General features: G+C 40.2%; 1 protein-coding gene across 1 annotated transcript in view; it reads right to left on the minus strand.

Annotated features, from left to right (window-relative positions):
* Window positions 1–8,522: 8,522 nt before the first annotated feature.
* LOC143767894 (uncharacterized) overlaps window positions 8,523–12,711 on the minus strand; it is a 66,478-nt gene continuing 62,289 nt past the window's right edge. The window contains exon 7 of the mRNA XM_077256415.1: window positions 8,523–9,295. Within this exon, the coding sequence (XP_077112530.1) occupies window positions 8,574–9,295 (722 nt within the window). The 3' untranslated portion in view covers window positions 8,523–8,573. The remainder of the gene's footprint in view (window positions 9,296–12,711) is intronic.

Here is a 12,711-nt window from a genome sequence, read left to right on the forward strand (position 1 = left end):
GAAAACGTCATCTTGTCCCGCAAACGAGCTGCCATACAGCATCATAAGCAAAAAATAAAAAAGTTATAGTCCTCAGAATAAAGCAATGCCAAAATAATTATTTTTTCTATAAAATAGCTTTTATCGTATAAAAGCGCCAAAACAAAAAAAAAAGATATAAAGGACATATCGCTGTAATCGTACTGACCCGAAGAATAAAACTGCTTTATCCATTTTACCAAACGCGGAACGGTGTAAACACCCCCCCCCCCCCAAAAGAAATTCATGAATAGCTGGTTTTTGGTCATTCTGCCTCACAAAAATCGGAATAAAAAGCGATCAAAAACTGTCACGTGTCCGAAAATGTTACCAATAAAAACGTCAACTCGTCCCGCAAAAAACAAGACCTCAAATGACTCTGTGGACCAAAATATGGAAAAATTATAGGTCTCAAAATGTGGAGACGCAAAAATTTTTTTGCTATAAAAAGCGTCTTTTAGTGTGTGACAGCTGCCAATCATAAAAATCCGCTATAAAAGTAAATCAAACCCCCTTTCATCACCCCCTTAGTTAAGGAAAAATAGTAAAATAAAAAAAATGTATTTATTTCCATTTTCCCATTAGGGTAAGGGCTAAGGTTAGGGCTAGGGTTGGAGCTAAACTTAGGGTTAGGGTTGGGGCTAAAGTTAGGGTTAGGGTTGGGGATAAAATTAGGGTTAGGGTTGGGGCTAAAGTTAGGGTTTGGATTACATTTACGGTTGAGATTAGGGTTGGGATTAGAGTTAGGGGTGTGTCAGGGTTAGGGGTGTGGTTAGGGTTACCGTTGGGATTAGGGTTAGGGGTGTGTTTGGATTAGGGTTTCAGGTAGAATTGGTGAGTTTCCACTGTTCAGGCACATCAGGGGCTCTCCAAACGCGACATGGCGTCCGATCTCAATTCCAGCCAATTCTGCATTGAAAAACTAAAACAGTGCTCCTTCCCTTCCGAGCTCTCCTGTGCGCCCAAACAGGGGTTTACCCCAACATATGAGGTATCAGCGTACTCGGGACAAATTGGACAACTTTTGGGGTCCAAGTTCTCTTGTTATCCCTGGCAAAATAAAAATTTGGGGGGCTAAAAAACATTTTTGTGGGAAAAAAAAGACTTTTTATTTTCACGGCTCTGCGTTGTAAACTGTAGTGAAACACTTGGGGGTTCAAAGTTCTCACAACACATCTAGATAAGTTCCTTGGGAGGTCTAGTTTCCAATATGGGGGTCCCTTGTGGGGGGTTTCTACTGTTTGGGTACATCAGGGGCTCTGCAAATGCAACATGACGCCTGCAGACCAATCCATCTAAGTATGCATTCCAAATTGCGCTCCTTCCCTTCTGAGCTCTACCATGCGCCCAAACAGTGGTTCCCTCCCACATATGGGGTATCAGCGTACTCAGGACAAATTGGACAACAACTTTTGGCGTCCAATTTATCCTGTTACCCTTGTGAAAATACAAAACTGGGGGCTAAAAAATCATTTTTGTGGAAAAAAAATATATATTTTCACGGCTGTGTTATAAACTGTAGTGAAACAATTGGGGGTTCAAAGCTCTCAAAACACATCTAGATAAGTTCCTTAGGGGTCTACTTTCCAAAATGGTGTCACTTGTGGGGGGTTTTAATGTTTAGGCACATCAGGGGCTCTCCAAACGCATCATGGCGTCCCATCTCAATTCCAGTCAATTTTGCATTGAAAAGTAAAATGGCGCTCCTTCCGAGCTCTGCCATGCGCCCAAACAGTGGTTTACCCCCACATATGGGGTATCAGCGTACTCAGGACAAATTGTACAACAACTTTTGGGGTCCATTTTCTCCTGTTACCCTTGGTAAAATAAAACAAATTGGAGCTGAAATAAATTTTGTGTGAAAAAAAGTTAAATGTTAATTTTTATTTAAACATTCCAAAAATTCCTGTGAAACACCTGAAGGGTTAATAAACGTCTTGAATGTGGTTTTGAGCACCTTGAGGGGTGCAGTTTTCAGAATGGTGTCACACTTGGGTATTTTCTATCATATAGACCCCTCAAAATGACTTCAAATGACATGTGGTCCCTAAAAAAAAATGGTGTTGTAAAAATGAGAAATTTCTGGTTTTAACCCTTATAACTCCCTAACAAAAAAAAATTTTGGTTCCAAAATTCTGCTGATGTAAAGTAAACATGTGGGAAATGTTACTTATTAAGTATTTTGTGTGACATATCTCTGTAATTTAAGGGCATAAAAATTCAAAGTTGGAAAATTGCGAAATTTTCAAAATTTTCGCCAAATTTCCGTTTTTTTCACAAATAAACGCAAGTTATATCGAAGAAATTTTACCACTATCATGAAGTACAATATGTCATGAGAAAACAATGACAGAATCGCTAAGATCTGTTGAAGCGTTCTAGAGTTATAACCTCATAAAAGGGACAGTGGTCAGAATTGTAAAAATTGGCCCGGTCATTAACGTGCAAACCACCCTCGGGGCTTAAGGGGTTAAGCTGATAAGTGAACGCACACACACAGACACACACACAGTCACCAGCCTATGTAGGCGCGTTAACAGAACGAACATACATAGGCTGTAACCAAACAGCAACGGTTAATTTTAAAGAAAGAAAAGACTGAAAAAAAAAATTGCGTAGGCTTCCGCATAATTTTAATAACCAGCAGAGGAAAAGCCAATGGCTGATGTTAATATTCTGGGAAGGAGCCAGTAGCCATAAAGGTTTGATATAATGACATACTCATTTCATGAATCTTAATTAAACCATACTCACCGAAAGCATAATCCACCAACGCCAACATTTCCTGCAACAAAAATAAAATAAACCACAATATTCCTCACCTGTCTGCAGAGATGATTATCCATAATGTCCCACGACTATCCTAATCACCTTGAGAGCAGTCACTGATGTGACTGCTGTCAAAGAAAGCCGGCGATACACTGCGGGAACAATTACCTCCTGTCAGTGTATCGCCGGCAGCCGGGTAGAGTGGTCACATCTCTCAGTGTGACTGTTCTACACGCGAAATCGCCGTGGCACACTTGGGATTACCTGGACTACAGAAGACAGGTGAGTATATGGTGTTTTATAATATTACATTTTTCTAGGAGACGAGGGCATCGGAGATTGGGCGTTAGGTGCGTATAATGATTTTTTTTATTTGAATATGTATGTAATTATTTTATTTTTTTTTAAACTGTGAGCACAGGCGCCAGCTGATGATACTACGTCTCCCATCAGCAGCACCTTCTGTCACTTATCAGTGACAGCAGACGTAGCCCAATGGAAGCAGTAGTCTCATCAGCCCACGCCTGCTGACCTGCAGTAAGCTTTGCCAGCATGACCCCGCAGCGCTCTCACTGACTGTCTTACTGGCGGTAGCGATACCGCCGATAAGAACCTATGCGGCGGTAAAATGGAAACAAAACCTCAGCAAATCCGCAAACCTTTTTATACCTGCGTTTTTTCTGCGGATTTGACTGACTCAATTGAAGTCAATGAGTGAAAAACGCTGCAGAAACGCACAAAGAATTGACATGCAGAAAAAAACACGCACTGCAAATACTTAAGAAAACTTACTGATCATGTGCACAACACTTCAGGATTGTCATTGAATTTGCTGGAATAAAGGATTCCATAATGTTTTTGGCCCATTTCCGCATAGAAAAACCGCAGCGAAAACGCATAAAAAAAGCAGTGTGCACACAGCCTAAGAATGATTGAGCTTGTCAGTTTTTAATCACGTGATGTCTGACTTAATGGAAAAGAGAAGAATTAAGGCTATGTGCACACATTGTGGATTTGCCTGTGGAATTTTGAGCAGATTCTTCCTCTCTTGGCAGAAAACGCAGGTAAAAATCCGCTCGGATTTTTTTTCATGCGAATTTGTATGCGTTTTTGCAAGCTAAATTAAGATCTATTTAACAAAAAAAAAAAGAATTGTGATGTAATTTCCTTGTCCAACCTCTTCTTTTACATACTCCATTAAAGAATGTTTACACACAGATAGATTAGATATATCTATAAATTTAGCACCAGGAGGATCCGCAGTTACACCACCTTACCGGCACTTAGTAAGTACACAAGTACAACTATTGCAAGCCATTTATCTGCCTATTGTCGCGCTCTAGCACAACCCTCAGGGGAACTGCAGCCCCCATACACCAGCGCAGGTGATATACTATTGTTTTTCCTTTCTATAGATAGACAGATAGATCTATAGATATATCTATAGATAGATGGATAGATATATCTATTGATAGATGGATAGATATATTTATAGATAAATACCAAGCCCGATGTTTAGTAATAAAAATAACAAAATGGTACATAAAGAGTTAAATAAAGACACACACAAAATCTGCGTTAGGCCGGGGTCACATTTGCGAGAAACTCGCACAAGTCTCGCACCTCAGTACCCAGCACTGCCGCCGGCACTCGGACCGGAGGGTTCAGCTGCATAGAAATACATGCAGCCACACACTCCGGTCCCGAGTGCTGGCGGCAGTGCCGGGTATTGAGGTGCGAGACTCGTGCGAGTTTCTCGCAAGTGTGACTCTGGCCTTAAACGCATTAATTATTTTAAAAAATTGAAGAAAAAATGGCGTGGGCTCCCGCACAATTTTCTGTGCCATAGAGGGAAAGCCAGTGACTGGGGGCCAATATTTATAGCCTAGGAAGGGGGCAATACCCATGGATCTTCCCAGGCTATGAATATCAGCCAGCAGCTGTATATTTAGCCTTTACTGGCTATTAAAATACGGTCCCCCTATAATTAATAGCCAGAAAAGGCTATGCAGACAGCTCCGGGCTGATATTTATAGCCTAGGAAGGGGCCATGGATATTGCCCCCCCCCCCGGCTACAAACACCAGCACACAGCCACCCCAGAAATGGCGCATCTCTAAGATGCGCCAATTCCAGTATTTAGCCTCTCTTCCCACTGCCCTGTTGAAGTAGCAAATGGGGTTATAGTTGGGAGGTTGATGTCACCTTTGTATTGTAAGGTGACATCAAGCCCGGCTTAGTAATGGAGAGGTGTCTAAAAGATACCTCTCCATTACTAATCCTATAGTTAAGGGGTTAAATAAAGACACAGCCAGAATAAAGTCTTTTAATTAAATAAAACACTAAACACAGTTTGCCATCTTTATTGTTACTCCTAATCCATGCGATGCCCTCGATCTCCTGTAATAAAAATAAAACAAACCAACAGTATACTCCCTGTTCCAACGTAGTCCTAAATAACGAGTGTCCCACGATGATCTCCTCATAGAGCTGTCACATCAGGAGATGTGACCGCTCTACAGGGCCTCCAGTGACACACTGACAGGAGATAATCACTCCTGCAGTGATATCACCGAGGGTTCACTGGAGTTTATGCTCTCACTTTACGGCACTGCTGCGTGAGAATTTTCCCACGCAGCGGTGCTGCAAGTGACAGCATGAACTCCAGTAACCTCTGACGGCGGAGTGATCCACTGCGGGAGGATACCTGCCGTAATTGTATCACCGGAGGCCCCTGTAGAGCGGTCACATCTCCCGATGTGACAGCTCTACACAGGAGATCATCGTGGGACACTCATTATTAAATGGATTACATCGGAACAGGGAGTATACTGTTGGTTTTTTATTTTACAGGTGATCGAGGGCGTCGGGACAATGCCTGCCTACACACTGACACACAGACACACACACACACACACCTGCAGACACACACACAGGTACACCTAGACACGCACATATTCTCCGCCCACACACTCTTACTCCTCCCTATCTGCAGCGTTTCTCGCACGCAACTCCGCAGCAAAACCGCAGATCTTTCTAAACCTGCGGTTTTGCTGCGGATTTGCCTGACTCAATGGTAGTCAATGGGTGCAGAAACGCTGCAGATCCGCAAGAAGAATTAACATGCTGCGGAAAATAAAACGCTGCAAATCCGCAAGTATTTTTCCGCAGCATGTGCACACCAATTCTGTAATTCCCAATGACTAACATTGGTTGTGCACTACACTGCGGATTTGATGCAATTCCGCGCATCCAAAAACGCTGCGGAAATGCATCAAAATCCGCAGCGTGTGCACATAACTTAACTGGGTAGAAAGGCAAAATGCGCAATTGTAAGTACACAGAGGTATATAATATGATGATTGCAAAATATTAAGAGGTTAAAAATGTTGATTGTTTTTTGTTGTTGGCTAAAAAAAGCACTAAAACTCAGAAAATGCAATAATATTTTTTTTAAAAGTATGTTTCACAAAATAGTACAAATAAAAAAAGTGACAGCTCATCACTTACAAAACACTTACCACTTACTGACCTAAAGAATCATGTTGCCAGGTCATTTTTACTGCACAACGCCATAAAGATAAAACCCCAAAAAACAATATTGGATTTGCATTTTTTTTCCACATTTCACCACTTGGAATTTTTTTTCTCATTTTCCAGCACATTGTATGATAAATTGAATGGTGTTATTCAAGACTACAACTCATCCTGCAAGAAAACAAGCTCCCATATTGTTAATTTATTGGAGAAATAAAAAACAAAACCACAAATGAAAGTCCGGCCACTCTGTGAAACCATTAAAGCAAATTGTCAGTAAAATCAACCCTCCAAAACCGCCTACATGGTCATGTAGGTCATAGGAAGCTGAATAAAAGGATACCTTGAAATCCGAGAAATGGGTTGTTCTTATATGTAAATGAGCTGTTAAGATCTATGTGCAGGACACTGATCTGCATGAGAATCTGACTCCAGAGGTTATTATAACTGAAAGGAGGTGTTACCAGTGTGAAACATGTAACTCATAGAGAACAGTAGAACTAAACTTTGTCTCATGACAAACCTGTTTGCAGCAGCAGCTCTCACAGCTCTGCTGTATTTCAACACTGACTGCCTGTGAGCTGGAAGCTAAAGTACTGAGAGGAACCTGGAGATGTGTCAGTTATAATCACACACAGTTGTTCAGTGAGATCAGCAGAGTAGACAGCCATTACACATCACACTGGTAACTCCCAGTTTCATTTAAAAATAGGCTCTGGAGGTAGATTCTCATGCAGATCTGTGTCCGGCCCATAGATCTTAACTGCTCAGATACATATAAGAAAAACAAGAATTTCTCAGGACAAAGACATCGGGCTCAGAGATAGCAAATTATCTTTAATCAGCTTCCTATGACCTGTGTGCCCATATAGACAGCTTAGGAGGGTTGATTCTACTGACAGATTCCCTTGAAGGAGTAAGCACAGAGAAAGTGTGTAAATTCAAGTTCAAGAAAAAATTTTTTTTTAACCCCTTCCCGACGTTGGGCGTAATAGTACACCCACGTAAGACTCCCCGTTTGGTGCGGTTTCCAGCATTGAGCGTGCACCTTCACAAGCACATGACAGCTGATCTGTACAGCTAACACGTGCCCGCAACAGTTGTGGGTGTAATCGCGATCCACCCATAGCTGTTTGACAGCAGCATTTAACTTACCGGATTCGCGTTGCATATCCCACCCATCGGTGACCCCGTCACATGATCTCGGGTCACTCATGGGTCGGCATGACAACCAGACGTCTGAAGCAAACCTCTATGGCTGTCATTGCCGGATTGCTATGGTCAGCGCTCATAGCAAGTGAGCATTTCTGCTACACACAGGTGATCTGATCATCGCCTGTATATAGCAGAGGTGATCGAAGTACAAAGAAGTTCAAATCATCCCCCATTAAACCCATTCAAAATAAAACAATAAAAAAATTAAATATACACATATTTGGTATCGCTGCGTTCAGAATCGCCCAATTTATCAATATAAAACAAGAATTAACCCGATCTGTAAACAGAGTAACGAGAAAAAAAAAAAAGTAAAAACGGGAGAAGTTATTTTGGTAGCCACTACATTGCAATAAAATGCAATAACGGGCGATTAAAAGATAATATTTACACCAAAATAGTATAAATAAAAACGTCAGCTCGGCGCGCAAAAAATAATTCTTCAACCAGACCCGGATCACGAAAACTGGAGACGCTACAGGTCTTGGAAAATTGCGGGGGTTTTTGTTTGTTTTTTTCACCATTTAAATAAAAAAAAAACTATACATGTTTGGTGTCTATGAACTCAATGACCTGGAGAATCATAATAGCAGGTCATGTTTAGCATTTAGAGAACATGGTAAAAAAGAAATAAACAACACAACTGTGGAATTGCATTTTTTTTTTTTTTTAGCAATTTCACCACCCTTGGAATTCTTTTCCCATTTTCCAGTACACAATATGTTAAAATCAATGGTGTAGTTCAAAGGAACAACTTGTCCCGCACAAAACAAGCCCTCACATGGTCATATTGAACGAAAAATAAAAAAAGTTAGGTTCTGGGAAGAAGGGGAGCAAAAAAAAGAAAATTCAAAAATTGAAATACCCCTGGTCGTTAAGGTGTTAATATCAGATGCCAAAGAAATATAATTATATTTTACTCACAGATGCTCTTATAAGAATTCTACATTTCCAACATTGAAAACTGAAAAATTGCTCAACATCTCTAAATTTACTGTTTATTCACATCTTAATTAGGGTAAATATTTTTCCACATTACAAACAAGAAAATGGTTTCTCTTCTTTGTGTATTCTCTGGTTAACAAAGTCTGATTTTTGAGTAAAACATTTTCCATAATCTGGATATGAAAATGGCTTCTCTCCTGCGTGAGTTCTCTCATGTCTAATAATATCCGATTTCTGGGTAAAACATTTTCCACATTCCGAACATGAAAACGGTTTGTGTCCTGTGTGACTTCTTTGATGTTTAACCAGAGAAGATTTCTGTGTAAAACATTTCCCACATTCCAGACATGTATATGGCTTCTCTCCTGTGTGAGTTCTCTGATGTTTAACAAGAGCTGATCTTTGGGCAAAGCATCTCCCACATTCCATACACGAAAATGGCTTCTCCCCCGTGTGAATTCTTTCATGTTCAACAAGAACGGATTTTTGGGTAAAACATTTCCCACATTCAAAACATGAATATGGCCGCTCATCGTTGTGCGTTCGCTTGTGTATAGAAAGGCTGGAGTTGTGCTTAAAAAGTTTACCACAATCAGAGCATGGAAATAATTTACCTCTGCCGAGACCTACATTTTTATCAAAGGAGGGTTTGTTGCGATCACAATGATCAGATAACGGTTCTCTACTTTGAAGTAGTAAAGTTATATTTGGATCAATGGTCAGTTTTCTAGATTTATCATAGTCCATATTGTCTTCTACTCCATAATTTGTAGGTAAAAGGAGATGCCTCTTCATGTCTATGGTGAAGTCATCTGCTGGGGAGAAAACAGTTTTATTATTTTCTGTTTTTCTAAAACATCGTCAGTCTATGATAACATTCACACTGAATTTCCACACAAGAAATTCTAGGATGTTGTGCTAATTACTATTACCATAATTTATTAAAGAAACAAATTGAAATCATCATAATCTGTCTCCAAAATAAATTCTGTAAAATCCTCACTAATTTTGTAGTTATCACTGAAAACCTTGTACGTGCAATAATAAAAGGATTCTCCCTTGTGATACCATTACATAACATTACCCTTATATTAGCATATCAGCAACGTAAATAAACTCTCCCTAAAGTGTGAATCAATGGTTCAGTTAATGTTTTTAATAGCAATTCAAGAAGTTGTTTATGGGCTTGTTCACACGCTGAAATAAAGCGCAGCGATTTATAGTACCAGCAAAGTGATGGAGATTTCTGAAATCTCATGCTCACACTGCTTATTATTTTCCTTGTAGATTTGAACCATCAAAGCATTTTATCAAATCTGCAGCATATCAATTCTTTCAGTGTTCTTGACCCATTCAAATAAATGGGTGGAAAAAAAACCAACTATTTTATGCTGGGCATTTCCAGCCAACACTCTGGTTTTTGTTGAAGGAAAATTCACTGCAAAAATTCAGTGTGTGCACATACCCTAGCGATTATTTCACACATCTGCATTTCTCAGTCCTTGTTTCAGGTGAGCAGACCCATGACCAGTCCTGAAATTGCTGTCCGTACACGGCCTGTGAAAGGCGGACACATGTAGCTGTCCTTATACAGTGAAACAATGGCTGGATTACATCAGAACATGCTGGTGGCACCACCATCTTACTCAAGACATGTTGTTTGGGAGTACATCAAAGATGATGTACTGCTGGCATCCTGTGTTCACCATTGGAGCATGCATCCATCCAATGCCAAGCAGTTCTGCTGCAACACAAGGAAGATTATGCTTTCTTCTTGATTTTATCACCATAGTGCAGCTAGACACCAGGCCAAAAACTCTAGTTAGGCTATAGTAGAATACCGTGAAAATGCAAGTGCAGTGCTGAAGATGTGCACATATATTCTCATTTTTCAACATTCTCCTGGGCAGCAGCCATTTGTGGAATAATAAGTTATAGGAAAAGGAAGGAGATCCAGCTCAACGATATAGTGAAAAAAATCCGTAACTTTATTCACTTCAAATCATATAGGATGAAGGACGTAACATCAGCAAGCAATAAGAATAAAAACAAGATCCAAGATCAACGCGTTTCTGGTGACAAAGCACCCTTAGTCATGACACAGCGGTTCCGTGCTCCGAGTTTCCAGGAATGTCGATTGTGGTGAGCTGGACTTTCTTTTGTTCTATTTCAATAATAAGTTATGCCTAATATCACCAAGCATCTTCAAGTGCTCGCCTCGCTAAATTGCAAGTGGTGTAGCCATTCCAGAGGGTTGGCTATGGTCCCTAGTTAAACAAGTTGTCCAGTACTATAACTTTTTTTTTTTCCATAAATCTTGCCATTATGTGCCATTCAAAACATCCACTGTGTTTATTTTAGCAATATTACCTTTTATCATGCTGTAGCAGCACATCCTCAGTGCTGGCTCCAGCTCTCATGGGGTTAATCGACAACTTGCTTTCTCCTGACTTATTGCGCTCTAATACTACAAGTTCCATGATGCATTGCACTGGCCTGTAAGCCAGAACCTAGCACACCCACTCAAAAACACACCCAATCCCCTCCCTCCTCCATCTGAAGCATCTTGCAAACACCTAGGCTGATGAGAGGAGGTCACATCGGCGGAAGGTAAGTATAGGTTGGTTTATTATTTTATTTTTATTAAAGGTGATGAGGGCTTCGGGGAATTGGGTGATTGGTAAGTATTAGTGATGAGTGAGTGTACTCGTTGCTCGGGTGGTCTCCGGGTATTTATGACTGCTCGGAGATTTAGTTTTCATCGTGGCAGCTGAATGATTTACAGCTACTAGCCAGGCTGAGTACATGTGGGAGTTGCTAGGGAATTCACACATGTAATCAAGCTGGCTAGTAGCTGTAAATTATTCAGCTGCCAAGATGGAAACGAAATCTCAGAGCAGTCATAAATACTCGGAGACCACCCGAGCAATGAGTACACTCGCTCATCACTAGTAAGTATGTAATCTATGTTATGTGTAATATGTATGTTCTGTATGTTATATGGTTTTGTTTTTTTTTAACATTCAACACATTAGCCGGGTGATGGGACTGCTGTTATTGCAGCCTGGTGTTCACGTGACCCGGACTCAACCGCCGGCATAGCGCCGCTCACAGGCAGTATCGGCAACAGAAGGTATTTACAAAATTCATTAGGGGCCCCAGGGGGAATACATTGGGGGGTTAATTGAAAGTAGTGGACAACCCCTTTAATATGAGTTATTGCATGTTATTTAGAAATTGGGATATAGAGGTGCTAGATCCACGGTCAGTCTAGAAGGTCGGCCCAATAGAATCCCCCATGATAATTTTACCAATCGCTCCCATTTTTTGTTTCAAAGATATGAGAACATTATACAGACCGGTTAATTAGCACATGTCCAATCAGAGAAACCATTCTGTTATTGACATGTACAGAAAGCAAGTAAATTATGTAGCTAAAATTCACATGGAACACAATGTTATAAAAATATATTTACTCTCACACAATCTAAAAAGATCTTTATTTTAGAATATTAAATTGATTTATACAAAAGCATCAACTATATTCAAAGAAGACTTTCAGCATTATTTGCATATATAATGCTTACCATTAATATTCTGTCTAATTTATTTAATCTCACCTCAGTTACATCTATATCCCCTCTCCCTTCATTATGGGAAGCTGGGTCATGTAACAATAGGACGATAATCAGTCCAATACATGTACTGATGTATAAACAGTAAGTTAGTCTCTGATTATTGAGAACTACAAGATGAAAATCACTCATCCTGACAGCTCAGATTCTTCCCCTCCCAGTCTGTCTCTACGCCCTCCCATGCAGGTCAAAGTATGGGTGAAAACTTATGAAACGGTGTAAAAGAACAACTGTCTTTGGTGCCCACAGTAACCAATCATAGAGCAGCTTTCATTTTACATGGTGTTCATGAAAAAAGAAAGCTGTGCTGTGATTAGCTAAGGGCAGGAAAGACAACCAGAATGGTTTTCATTTTGTATCCTGCCATGAGAAAATGAAAGCTAAGCTGTGATTGGTTGCTATGAGAAAACGTTTTTCTGTTCGATGACTCAACATGGTGTATTCTTTCTGCTTTATACCATACACCAAGACTGCTGTATACATCAAACAGGATACACAGAGGCACTGCTGTATACATCACATAGGATCGATACACTGAGGCTCTGCTGTATATATCATATAGGATACACAGACTGCTGTATACATCTCATAAA

Source organism: Ranitomeya variabilis, chromosome 4 (genome assembly GCF_051348905.1).
Source record: "Ranitomeya variabilis isolate aRanVar5 chromosome 4, aRanVar5.hap1, whole genome shotgun sequence".
NCBI classification, from domain to species: domain Eukaryota; kingdom Metazoa; phylum Chordata; class Amphibia; order Anura; family Dendrobatidae; genus Ranitomeya; species Ranitomeya variabilis.